The sequence below is a fragment of the Barbatula barbatula genome (genome assembly GCF_947034865.1).
Source record: "Barbatula barbatula genome assembly, chromosome: 1".
In the NCBI taxonomy this organism is placed as follows: domain Eukaryota; kingdom Metazoa; phylum Chordata; class Actinopteri; order Cypriniformes; family Nemacheilidae; genus Barbatula; species Barbatula barbatula.
Genome location: NC_136766.1, coordinates 24,089,523 through 24,103,643, shown reverse-complemented (window position 1 = coordinate 24,103,643; position 14,121 = coordinate 24,089,523). Strand labels below are relative to the sequence as shown.

General features: G+C 41.3%; 2 protein-coding genes across 3 annotated transcripts in view; one reads left to right on the top strand and one right to left on the bottom strand.

The window, feature by feature from the left end:
• The window catches only part of LOC306902039 (actin-binding protein WASF3), a 30,133-nt gene extending 24,336 nt beyond the window's left edge, over window positions 1-5,797 (top strand). Inside the window, exons 6-10 of one of the 2 annotated variants that reach the window (XM_079470318.1) lie at window positions 419-502; window positions 768-946; window positions 1,446-1,721; window positions 1,812-2,197; window positions 2,307-5,797. In XM_079470318.1, the coding sequence (XP_079326444.1) occupies window positions 419-502; window positions 768-946; window positions 1,446-1,721; window positions 1,812-2,197; window positions 2,307-2,464 (1,083 nt within the window). In that variant the 3' untranslated portion in view covers window positions 2,465-5,797. The remainder of the gene's footprint in view (window positions 1-418; window positions 503-767; window positions 947-1,445; window positions 1,722-1,811; window positions 2,198-2,306) is intronic. The other variant, XM_079470319.1, reaches the window with a different exon arrangement.
• Window positions 5,798-12,069: 6,272 nt separating this feature from the next.
• On the bottom strand, window positions 12,070-13,068 carry gpr185b (G protein-coupled receptor 185 b; the record flags this gene model as incomplete). The annotated part of the gene is made up of 1 exon (XM_079451599.1): window positions 12,070-13,068. One exon carries the CDS (start codon window positions 13,066-13,068, stop codon window positions 12,070-12,072), a length of 999 nt encoding a protein of 332 aa, XP_079307725.1.
• Window positions 13,069-14,121: the final 1,053 nt, after the last annotated feature.

Below are 14,121 nucleotides of genomic sequence, written 5' to 3'. Positions count from 1 at the left end.
ACCTGCTCAAATCAGCTTCCACGCAAAACATACCTAAGCAGAAAATGCTGTTTTTTTCCAACTGGATTGACTCAGAAATGTTAAAATACTTTGTCTTTCCAAGTGTAATATGCAGAGAAAAACTGTCAGAAAGCCATTTGTAGGGTGCTTGTTTTTGGAGCCAACAAGCCTGATACAGCAATACTGCAATACGATCAATATGCCTGAGTAGGAAACATGACTACCTGTTTGTCCAGTCAGGGTAAGATGGGGGACTGTTTTGAAAAAAATTTAATTATCACATTTCAACCTGGTAGCATTGGTGTGTTTGTATGTAAATACATTTGTGTGGTAACAGAAAGAAACACATCAGTGGACATTTGTGTCTGTGTTTGTGAATGAGAGCTCTAACCCCCCAGACTTTGCCCCTTCTCTCCAGACCAGCAACTCAGGCCAGACTCACTCAGACCAGACTAAGTCCCACTCCAGGCAGGCCCTTCTCAGAAGCCCCCTTCTATCCTCCGTAAGACACCTGCATTTCTGTCGGTCCCTCAGACCTCTCCCTCACAATACCTACCCCTGTCTGTTTATGCACTTCCTCTCCCTGCAGCCTCCCTAGCTTTTCTAGTAGTATGTTTAATGCATTCCCTGAAAACTTTCTTCACAGCACTTCTCAGTGAAAGATGTGGACACTGCTGTGTGTGTGTTTCCTTTTTCGATTTACAATTGAAAACTTCTAGGTGACTACCTCCAATATCCCTCTATTTCAAACACTCTGTCTCTTTCAGGAGCAGCAGAAACAGGTGGAAGATCCTAGTCGTGAAGTTAAAAAGGTCCGAAAGGCTCGGAATCGCAGACAGGAGTGGAACGTAATGGCGTATGATAAGGAGTTCCGCCCGGACGCCAGATTCACCCCCTCACCGTACCACGGCATGTCGTCTGAGGGTTCGCTTTCACCTGACAACAGGTTGGGGATCTCTTTCACTCTGCCTTATCACCATAGCAATACATGAATATAAAAATGGACTAGTCATACCTGCTTCAGCATTGCTCACTGCTGCCATCTATTGACATGTACAGGTGTAGAACAGCTGTTTCTCACAACAAGCTTTACTTCTATGTTCTCTTAAAGGGATAGTTCACCCAGAAATGTAAATTCCATCATCATGTACTAACCCATTCCTTTATGACTTTCTTTCTTCTGCAGAACACAGGAGAAGATGTTTGCAAGAATGTTGGTAACCAAACAACTGGGGTACCCATGCACTTCTATTATATGGACACAAAGCCAATGCAAGTCATTTGGTACCACTGTTGTTCAGTTACCAACATTCTTCAAAATATCTAATTTTGAAATCATTTTTTCCATGGTAATTGATGGCATGACACATGTTGAAAATGTTTGATGTTACCAGTTTACTACCCCAAAAATGTTCTCTCCTTACATCATCTTTCTTTCTTACCAGGTCAGTTGCCTCAGGCGAGCACTCTTATCCGGGTAGCCCAAGCCACCCAGGTCAGCAGATGGCCGTCAGCAGCGCCTACTCCACTGCCGATGGCAAAGAGCACCTCAAGGCCCTGTCTCATGTCCAGACCCAGTCTCTGGACCGTGGTTACCGCCCTGCTCCCTCCTCTGCTCCTGCTTGCAGACAGACCATTGGCAGGGTTCAGACCACCCATGGCCAATCAATTACAGAACCTGCCCTCAATGGACCACGCCCACTGCAGGCTAAAGATTACAGGTCGGTGATTATCTTGGTTCTTATCTAATCGTTTCATCCTGCACTCAGCTTAAAACTCAGTTAAGCATAATTCCTGCTCCTCTGTCCCAGTGGTCAGCAGTCTCGGGAGTATTTCATACCTCCTGCTCCTCCTCCCCCTCCTCCTCTCATTCCCTCCGCCCAAACTGCCTTCGAAAGCCCCACTGGAACCTCTTCTGCCCCAGCCAGTGCAATGGCATCTCTCACCCAGTCTTACAACCCTTCTCCTCCCACCCCTGCCCTCCCTGTCTCCTACACCCCTTCCCCAACCCATCCTCCACCAGCAGCCCCCCCTCCACCTCCACCCGGACCACCCATACACACCCATACACACCCTCACTCACACTCCATGTCTGCTACGGCCCCAGGGGATCCACCGGGAGTTACCAGGAAGGGCCAGGTACCCCTGATCCCGATGAGCGATGCACGCAGCGACTTGCTGGCTGCCATCCGACGAGGTCTGAGATCTCTGTATTATTCTATTTATTTATTAATTATATTGTATATAAAAATGGTTTTGAACTCTGTCTGTATCTCAGGCCATCCATTGTCTTTTGTGTTTTACAGGGATCCAGCTGCGTAAGGTGCAGGAACAAAGGGAGCAGGAGGCCAAGAAGGAGCCAGTCGGAAACGATGTGGCCACTATATTATCACGCCGAATCGCAGTGGAGTACAGCGAATCTGATGAAGACTCTGAGCTTGATGAAAACGAGTGGTCAGACTAAGGCAGAGGGGTTATATAAAACACAAAGTAAGGGTAGAGAGTAGGCTTCAGTAAACAAAATTATCATAACTAATGTAGCATGCCGATGTATGTCTGCACTAATATGACACAGCGCATGTGTTTGAAAAAGGGCTGCGTAACTACAGTGAGTCTTAAGAAAAAAAACCTAAACTTTGTCATTTTAGATGTATGTCTTTAATTTAAAGCCTTGTCAGTGGAGTTCAATGACGGTTTTGACCTCGTGGAAGAATGTTCACGAACGCCTCTTCCAAACAGCGGGCTGAAGTCTACTGCCTGAGACTATTCATCATTTACTCCGAGTGTGGTGGTTCTACCATCTGTTTTCTCACTATATTTCTCGTATTCTCTCTCACTAACCTCAGAGCATGACCTCATAATTATTTGAACAGCCAGCTGGACAACAACAAGGCTAATTTTAGCCCATCGGACTGTTGCTCGGAGGGAAATAAAAAAAAGTGTGAAATGCAAATACGAGAAATGTTTATGGTAAACAAACAGAGAGAAAGGACACATTATGTCCTTTGGTAAGTGTGTTGACCAAGCATCTAAAATCCGCGAAGCAATATTTATGGGCGATTTGCTCGTATAGTGTAGAGCACAAATACACAGTAGGTGTCAGAGTTTTGTTTGATAGCTAAATATGAAACATTATTAATGTTTAGGTCACATTTGAAAGGTACAACCTTTCGCCGTATGGACAATCTGATTTGGAAAATTGTGTCTGAAGTGTCCAATTTAATATATATTCTAATTAAGTGTTCTTTATGTTGGGAATAAAGCATATTTTCTGTCTAAGGGATGACAGAAACTGGTTGAGTATGCTTTACTCAAATCATAAAATGTTCCAGTATATATTTAAAGAAATGTAAAAGGTTTGGTTGAATTGAAGTTGTGTTCTTTTATTTGTTTCCAAATAAGCTAGCGGAGGACTTATATATGGTGCATTCTGAATCTCCCAATCCGTTAAAGTCAAACCCTTTTATTGCTGCCTCTTGTGGGCAGTTACTGGTAGTGCAACTACAAATGACTTAAAGCCCTTATACTGCTATGGGTCCAGTAAACACTTATATTATTAGGGGACAAAGCCACAAAGTGGCGTAGACACCTATTGCTTCCTTAAGTGTTCTTATTATTACCATTATTCTGCATCTTCTACTTTTGCCATGGAAGTCTATGGGAGCCCATACAACAGTACATGGTAAAGTAGTGACATTTTTCGTACACACAGAAAGTACAGTCTGTACTGTTACCATGGCAAATATGGAGTCTCTAAACCAAACTCCATAGCGCCACCAACAGTTCAACCTTTAACTTTTGAACTGTACATCTTAGAAACAAAACAATGTTTTCCTCTGAACCCTTGGCTCATGCCGATTCTAAACGTTTTAACATGAACATCCGATTGAACATGAACATTTTCCCACCATTTTTTTATTTGTAGAAAAACATACTTTTTAAACTCCTCCTAGTCGGTTTTCCCCAATTTGCCTGAAATTGTATATGCAGCATCTAGAGACACTGCAGACAAAATTATTTTAGAATTTTGAATATTTCCAATAGGCGAATCCGTTCTCTTAAAGCGCATCTACGAATGTGACGACAAGCACACCAAAAATGATTTGATACTGTATCTTCGCCAAGATTTAGTGTATCAACACAAAACTCGTTACATGTCATCACAGTCATGACTTGAGGTAACATACAAAGTTTCGGCACAGCCCCACCTACTGGTTCAGATATATAAAAATGGCTATTATTCTTGTTTGATTCCTTGAGGCATGTCCAGTCGAACCATAAACAATGTTCCTCATTCGTCGATTGTGGGCGTCGGCGATTTAGAATTTTGCAATAAAATGATGTATGTTACGAACACAATAATGTATCACGACTCTTGGCATGGTTCATCAAGGTCAAGTTCTGAGAGGACTTGTAAAGTTAAAGGACAGCACCCCCTAGAGGTCAAGAGATATGACAATATATATTAAAATATTTTAGAAAAAGAACATATGAAGAAATCAACATAATGTTTTTCAATTCACATTAGTATATTTGTTGGCTGAAGTCGAGTTGTTTGATACAAGAGTTGTCATATTCCACCATACTTCCTGTCCACCATATTGAATTATATAGAAAACATACTTTACTCTTCTACAAAATCTTTCAGATAATTTGGTATGTAGCATCTGGAGACAATACTGACAAAAAGTTATCAAAAGATTTTTATATTATCAAATGGTTCTCGTATACAGCGTCAACGAATTCTAAGGCGAGCTCGCCAAAGGGTCATGTGGCTGTATCTTAGCGAGATTTATGTGTATTGACACGGAACTTGGTAAGCATAATCACTGGCACATCTTGTCTGCCTAAAAAAAAATTGGTGACGAAAGTTCTAAGCTATTTTCTGCCTTTATTCTGTTTTAAAACTTAATTTTCAAAATGTGATCATCTGACATCCTCGTTCTGCCATTGTGGGCATCGCCCATTTGGAATGTTGTCGTAAAATGCAGTATTTTACAATCGCTATGAAATGTTCATGTTCTGAGAGGACCTGTAAAGTTATAGGCCAGCGCCCCCTAGTGGTTATCTTACATGTCCAAAATATTTCCCTTTTGGCCGTTATTGGGTTTGACCCTGTAATTGCTGCTTGCAGCTATATTTATATTTTGTTTTGAGGTTTAAGTAGTGCTGTGAATGTAGTTATGAATTTAGTCTTTAACAGTGTCTTAATTTTTTCAAGTATAGCTAAAGACAATATACAAGTGTGTTTTGTTCAATTTCCAGTTGCTGATTTTGGGATTGTTGGATTTTAGTTTCGTATGGTAGTGCTTTTATTTAATTTATCTTGCCTTTTGCTGGGCAATTTGATATGCTAAATATGCTATATGTACACAAGGAGAGCATTAAATGTCCCACTTACACTGCATACACAGGGAGGCTTTAAGTTTAAACTCTCCCGAATGTACCAGCTATCATGAGCTGTGTGTTTTGCCTGTTTCGTATGTGAAGAATGAAATCCTCTGTATTGTAAACACCATGATGTAGAGTATAGCTAAAACTATGCTTTTGTAGATAAGAAACTGCAAGAGAATCAATGTATCAAAAAATACACTCTAGGCAAATGCCGTATGCATGTACTGACTGCCATTAAAGTGCTTCTTAAAACGTTTGTGGTAACATTTAATGTTTCCATTTCAGTTTTGAAAGCTTATCTGGTTCACATTCTATTTGCGATTGCTTCATTTGTTTATTGTGGTTGTATTTGATCTGTCTTTGGGTTCCCGGAAAAGCATGGAAACTAATAAAAAGTGTTATTAAAAATGTTATGGTGAATATAATATTACTTTAAAATGTTACTTTTTCTGCTGTGATCCAAAATACTGTTCAGTCACAAATTATTTCTGTATGGTAATAAAAAATAATACTATTCTAATCTTTTGCACCTATGCAAAAGTAATCCACTCCAGCCATCTTTATATTTTTTAATCCTCAACTAACAAACTAACTTCAAATGCGTGGGAATAATTATCGTTTTAATGACAGCAAGCATAAAGTACGTTTCAACATCGTGTGTTACATAACCATCTCTATTTTACTGTCTGTCCATTGTCTACTTGTAAACGGCGTCTGTTGAACTAGATTGTACACTTTAGCCCTATCACTTTACAGCTGCTAGATCCGATTACCTGAGAGATAGTGGTTTAACAAACTCGCCACTGGAAAGGCTTCTATTCCTGGCCTTTCGGTTTTGTCTCTCTCCTTGTGTCTATTTTTTATGCCTTTCACCTCTTATAAGACTGGCGGTCTTGTTCACCTGCCATGAACTTTAAGGGATGTCAGGTGTCTCTCTATCACAAATTCGATTTACAATCTGTGAGGCACATCCCTGCTGTTTCACTGCCCAAGTTGAGCTGCCCGTTTAGGATTTTTACGTGAGCCTGCAGAGTTTGCTAGAAGTTTCTTTTTAGGTTTTCACAGGAAATAATCACTATAGTAATTGTGACAGAAGGGTTCATGAAGTCTTGTTTACCGCGTAAGTCCATTTTCCAAACGTGTGTGCGTGTCTAATGGAGAAAATGACAGAATGACACTATGATTAAGGTTGAAAACAGTGACAGATGAGCATGTAGTCATACAACAGATGCACTAGCTCTATCTCACGAGTCTTCCTTTTTTAGCTGTTTAATTTTAGTAGCCCTCAAGACACATGCCATATTGTCCCAGTTTTCTTAAATTGAAATAAAATAGTGTAATAACAATGTACTTATGTTTGATACAGTGTATCTGTTTGTGTCCTGGAGCGGTGGCAGTGTCTCAGTAGTGATGTACTGTGACTCAGTGCTATTCAGGCGTGATACTGTCACCTCTCACTTTCTGCATGCGGGGGCGTGCGTGCGTGCGCCCGGTGACTCATCCCTGCTTTTCGCCCTGTGCGTGTTTGTGAGTGAGTGCGTGAATGAGTGGGCAGGCTACGTGGGTAAACCTTATACTCTCCTCCTGCCTCTCTTGACATTCATTTGTTGTGATTCATCGAAATTACCAGCAGGAAGCGCAATTCCACACTTATTAGTTCAGCAGTGCTTCAGCTTCAGAGAGTGTTTCTTTTAATTTACCTAATATACAAACAAAAGTGCCATTAACACTGAGTAAACATTCTGTCTGTGTGACACAGTGAGAGATTCAGTTCCTCGCGGCATGTTCATTACATCTTATTCGTTTTCTTTATTTGTTTCAGGAAATCAAATCATACTTCTGAAGTTAAATTCCTCCCTAACAAGTTTCTGCATAGCAGTTTGTGCCTAAATACAATTTAGTGAAAACATATGTAATATTGTTGTAGCTGCTTGGTGCCAAGTTATGTAATGTCGATCCCTCGAAAAAATTATAAATAAATCAAAAATACATAACTTTATTATAATAACATTAACAGTGATGGTTACAATGGTGTTCATTTAGTAAGGGAATGGCCAGGGGTAGTTGCTAGTCCTAAAGCTCAACTGGGGTGTGCAACAATACTGGGGAAGGTAAACATTTATGTATTTAAAAATATTGAAGTATCTTCAACATAATTAACATGCACTGTATGGAAATAATAAAAGCAGGGAGAATTTTGAATCTGCACTCATTACACAATGATAACAATGAATACCACCATCTTTTCAAGAATTTATAATTACAATATTTCAAGAAACCATTCGTGTTTTGGCTCTTAACTAATATAAATAACATATTGTATCTGAAAATATTTATTTTCTGGTTAGCAGCCAAACTAAGTTGGTTTTTGAACCAACTTTACATGCCTATAAAATTTATCTCAGCCATAGTTACTGGCAACTTTTTATGTAATGTCTTAAAAAACATAGACAGAAACTAGAGCTAGTAAATTAAATATTAATTTCATTTCTGCGAGTACAGAACACAATGTTTTTCTAAGCAGCGATACAATTTAACAGACTTGACAAAGGACATTTTCCTCTAATGTCTGAGACCTGACTGGCTGTGGATGTACAGGGCCAGATTTTCCATTGGGCATTATGGGCACAGGCCCAGGGGCCCATGCGAACTTGGGGCCCAAGCAAGGGGAAGACAATTTCACATAACAGTGTTTCCGCTATATTCATTCTGCCGTGCGCTGGGGATGTACAGTAGTTTATAAAGTCTTACCTCCCTCAAACTTTGCAAAAACTAGTTCTGATGTCCATCTACAGGGGCTATCAATGGTCGAGTCAAAATAAGATGATCGATATTATTTAGAAACGTTCTTTAGTTTCGTCATGTTTTCATAGGCTACCTCAGTTGCGTTTTGTCCCCCTTGGGCGCATGCGTGCGCACTAAGCAGCTTCTTTCTGCAGTGGTGGCAAGGAAACACAGACATGCGCGACTGCATCGCTTAAACAAGCGTGAATTGGGTTACTACGTTGCATCGGTCAGTTTTTTATGCCGCTATAAATACTGAAAAAGTTTTATCGGGGGGCACAGCAGATTTCAGGGCACATGCCCCACTAAAAGGGGTCTAGCGATGCCCCTGGGAATGGCTACGTTTATCTCTCCTCTAAAAAAGGTGCGAAAAATCCATAAAAAATCCTCTCACAGCGTGGGTTCGGCAAGATCCCACACTTTCTGTGATCCTGACACAGTGCGTTATGTAAACAGAACGGCTCAATAATTTATACGCATCGCTTTAAAAGCTGAGCCGCCTTCAAACGGTGACCTGCGCAGGTGTGAGTGCTGTTCTCTCTCCCTCACACACACACACACAAACAAATGACAGACACCAACCAAATCCTGGATTGATTTTGCCGAATTTTATTTGACAAAGTTGTTGACTTGTTTTGACCTCGCCCTCCCTTTGTCTCTGTAATGTTATATTTACAGTAATAAAAAATAAATCATTTTTGGAAGGATTACATTCCACACTTACATTGCAACGTGTAGCATGTTCCCTTCATAAAGTGCTTGTCAGATTTGATTTCACAATACAAAGAGAATCAACGCAAAATAAACAAAAGATTAAAACTATTACATCACAGTTTCAGAGCACCCATCCACATCTCTGACCATAAGGGCCACACATTTGTCCAGTAACAACCGACACATTGTGCTGACAGTTTGCCTTTACATGTACATTCCTTAGCTCTATATATGGATTTTCGAGTGATGGTAGATTAAAGCGAGACTTAACGTACACAGATTTTGATGATGGACTGCGTTTGGATGCAGTGGTTACATAAACCCAGAGGCTCTTCCAAATGCTTAATCTCACTCTCTCTTAGTCTCTCCCTCATTCTGGAAAGTCTCCTTCGCACAAATGTAGATGTTGATGGGAAACACAGAGCTCTGCTTAATGGCCCAGAAAAGGGATTTCAAGTAGCCTAGATAAATGTAACATTTCATGCTCTTCGGGTTTATTTTTAGCAGGGCCGGATTTAGTGGTAACAGAGCTCCTGTGCGGTTACGAGCTGTCATTCAGACAACCTCTCTCTGTTTACGTATGACAACAGAGACGTCACAATAAAGTCTGCTGGTCTTTTCATCATTCTCACTCCAGATTTCTTTTTCTTGTAACTAAAGAATTCAACCTCGGTAGCTGAGGATGAGTGCACTCGTTTTACATTTTATCCACTCCACTCCTGAAGATATGTGACTCTTTCCTGAAGATGTCTGCAGTTATTTCATTCTATGCTGATATCTGTGGTGTAAGATAGGTCACTTTTGAGCATGAGGCTGAGGGTGGACCATCTGTCTGCGGTCTGGCGCAAGAAAGGGCTGTCCCAATCCATCAGAATCTTAAAGAGAGGATTGCAGTGTTCTCTGTAACCAAATTGGTCAACAATGTCCAAGAAATCAACAGAGAGAGCGTTGAACACAGATGTTCCCTTGGTGTACCACCTGGTTCTCTGGGTCTGATTTTAAGGTCTCCCTTACAGACTCCACTTAAAGCTAGTATCTGTTGTGGTTAACACTCTCAAGCCGAGCTTTGACCAACACAAGATTTTCAAATAAATGTTATTGTTGACACAGAAAGTGATTATATCACCGGTGATGAATGCATGAATATCAATAAGACACTAGTTAGTGAAATTATGGCACTTTCTGCCTTGTCAACACTTTTTTGTTTTGTATGTTTTTGTTGTTTTGCTTTTGCTTTTTTAGGAAACCATCGATAAGAATACGGATACGGAACACACACGCACATATACATACACACCGAAACAACACCAAAAAACTCATGCCCTGATGTGTACAAAAATATATGTTTCCATACAGCATTGCATAAGAAAAATAACCGCTTGAACCCCTTAACAAACAGAATCTATGGCATCCCATTGAGTACACTGTAGTGGAGATACATTACATTACATTAAATTTGAAGAAAAAAGTTGATATTTGCCAAGTTTTGTGTGTTAGGTGGGGTAGGTAATTTTGGTTGTGACAGGTCACTGAACCCCACTCCTGACAGAAATGAGTGGTGTATAAACAAATGGTTCATGCTCTCTTTCACTTTCAGAGTCACACGCACAATCACACAGAACAAAAATGTAGATTTTTACCACAGTGTCCAGACTGTGGAAGTTTACTGCTTAAAAGTCCATCAGATTTCGTACAGGTCACTAAGAGTATTGAGGTTAGTCAGAGGTCACCTGGGAGGGCTCTCCACTCCAACTTGTACTACACTGTGAAGGTACATTTTATAAAACAGTACAGTTGATTTAATAAGCTTTAAAAATAAACACCCTGGTCTCGCTAACCTATTCTTAGTTTGTTCGAGTCAGGAAGTAGAATTAGCTCTGTTGATGGCCTCATTGTGATTGTAGCTCTATCAATGAACGGTACACTTTGCTTCATTATTGCAGAAGAGAGAAGGTAAGGCCAAAATGAAGATTCTCTGATCGCAAATGAGGGGTTGTCAAAAAACAGCTGCGACATTCGTATCCCCCTCAAAAAACGCAAGGCTTTATATTTCAAGCTCCACAAATATCTGTCCGTATAAAATATTATGACAACTATTCCTTTGCTGTATCTATTTTGAGAGGCATAGTGTTTTGTTCTTTGAGTTTCGTATGCTTTTTTTGGTTATACAGCTTAAAAAGCATCCGATATGCCAGATTCAGTGTGTTTCAATGTGCCATTTATAGGTCATTTTGCTGTCTTTATTTAATTCAACGCTTAATTTTAGTCTTTAGGGAAACGATGTCCTTGTCCCATGTTGGTTTAGTTATTTGATCTTTTGTGTAGATCTCTTTACACACAAGCCAACCCCTAACATTAATCTCTGGTCTAACTGACTAATTGTACAGTCAACACACTCAATTATATCTGATAATCGCTGGGATAATTTCACTGTACAGACCCAGCAGTTTCATTTAAGCCTTTCCGGCCAAGATGGCCTTTTGCAAAAAAACGCAATAACAGTTCAATGAAAGACGTCGCCTGAGGTCGAATTTAAAGCGTCTTGGCTGACATCTCATTTCGTGCACAAAACTGCATTAACCCAGCCGTCACACAGTCAGACGTGTGCCCGAGCACGCAAATTGCGTGTGGGATGCGACTTCCAAAGACCAAAAATTTGTGCTACACTACTTCATGGCAGCGGTTTCTTTAACGTCCCACATAAAATTTGCAATAATTTGGAAAGTTGTAAAGGGATTGATACTAGAATTGTTACAACTTTTAACTTGTGGGACTGTGTTTTCTCTCGGTTGTTAGTCCATTTAAAAGGGGGAATAATTCTCACTATCCGCTGCTGTCCGTGGTCCTGAAAGTGCTCCATGAAACATGAAAGGTATCCACTCCATTTCCACTGTTAATGGTGATTTTATAATGTATTGATATATTTGATATCAATTTGTTTTATCTCACTCAGATTAGGTATTTCTGATGCAATTTGACCTCACTGAGTTGTACAATGTATTGAAGACATCTAATCATACAGTTCAGGTTGACATCATGGACTTACATAACCGCAACACCTATTGCACAACCAGCAACATTTGACTGGGATCCCAGCAAGGAAGGACATCATATCATTAACACAGACACAGTAAAAACTTATTATGTGAAATAGACGTAACTCATTCTTAGTCCGACCTATACATCACTTGATGTCCTTGGCCGCAAGGAGAAGTTGGATGGCACACAACCGCAGCAGGCGAGCCAGAGGGATTTCTGGATGTCGGGGTTTCTGTAAGCGTATATGATTGGGTTTATGACCGAATTGCATGTGGCTGGTAGCACCGTTGCATACGTGTAGATCATTGGGTAGCTGGAGTCCGCCACAATTGAATACATGGCGAAGGGCATCCAGCATGCGGCGAAGGTGCAGAGGATGACCGAGAGTGTGGAAACTCCTTTTGTCGTAGAAATGGCCATAAACTGGTGCTGGACTGCAATTTGCTGCGCGTGGCGGAAGGCAATCTTACAGATCTGCAGGTAGAGCTGCATCATGAGGGCAAACACCAGCAGGAACGTCACAGCAAGCACCACAGCATTGTTTTTGGTGACTGGCCGACAAATACTGCAGCTGGCCTCGTCTCGTAGGCAGTTCCAGCCAAGCATTGGCAGAAGGCCCAGGATGATGCACACCAGCCAAATGAGAACCACCATGACATAGGTGAACGTTACCATGCGTTCAGTGTGGTAGGTCAGGGCATTGTAGAGTGACAAGTAGCGATCCACCGTGATGGCCAAGATGTTGAGCACTGATGCAGAGAAGGCGGCGATCAGCAGGCCGACGGAGATCAGAGTCACAAACTCGGTGTTCAGCATATAGATGAAGACAAAGTTGAGAATGAGGCCAAGTCCAGCGAGCAGGTCCGCAAACGCAAGACTCCCTATCAGAATGAACATGGGAGCTCTCAGCGTGGGTGTGTAAAACAGGATGGCGATCACAATTGCATTCTCGCAGGAGATGAGCGTGCCCGTCACGCACAGCGCAATGTCCCACGGGCTAACAGGAATCGGCCGCAGCTCTGCCGTTAGCACCGGCGATGAGTTCCGCACATCCAGGAGATTCCACGTGCCCGCCGTGGAGAGGGAAGAGGTGTTTTGAAGTTGGTTGCTCATTGCTGCTGCAAGAGAGTGAATCATAGCTGATGGTGGGGGGAGGGGGTGAAAGAGAGAGAGAGGGGTGCGGTAGTGAAGATAAGAGAGAATGTGTGTGTCAGTGCAAAGGCAGTGGGAATAGGATATCTGTCAAAATAAATATGCCTGAAGCCCCCAAACCTAAACTTATAGTCTTATTCCTTTAGCAGTCTCTTCTAAACAGCAGAACAAACATCCCAATCAGGCAAAATGAGATATTCAGTACATTTATTTATTATATCAATAATTATAAATTGTTATAAAAAACACAATCATTGTCCATTTGAGATGCACAATTTGTATTTTTAAACAACATTCTGAAGCACTAAATCGTTGTGGGAAATTGTGTCCAATCGAGCTCTAAATGTGCAATAAATCTTTATAATTGCAAAGCTGTGTGTGCATTTCAGATTCACACCGGTCCCGACAAAAGCGCGGACTTCACTTTGTTTCTATTTTTAGTAATTGTCTAAATATAAGACGCGCCGCCTCACCGCACGCTTTTCTCGTGAAGGCATCGCGTATATGCTTCCAGCATCCACAATGATGCTCTTTTGCCTGACGCCATAGAAGCGGACGCATTTAACTCAACTCGATAGCTTTTCATTCATAAATTTTCCCCACCGACCTGCCTTTTTATAAACTGCCTAAAAAAGACTGCAAAGGACTTTAACAGACCAACCCTTGAACACTTCTTCTAATACCCCGGCTGTCCATTAAAACAAATTAACGACACATTCATTTAAGCATTTTCTCACCGTGCCAAGCGTTACGGAAAAAGCGCATGCACGCATCAGCAGACAGTACCTTAGTGCCATGAAGCTGCAATGCCTTTTTCTCCCCCAAGCCCGAGCGCGGTCCGTGTCTGTACGGAGGTGGGGATGAGAATGGAGATGGAGGACCAAGAACAACAGCGTAAAAGAACGACCAAATGTCCGATCCCTTCTCTCTGTCTTCGTTCCGCTTAGTTAAGTTGGATCGTCACCTTTGGCGGGTAAAGTACTCTGGAAAGGCGAGGTGCTTGTCGGTTAGCATGGCTAATACTGTTGGTAGGACGGT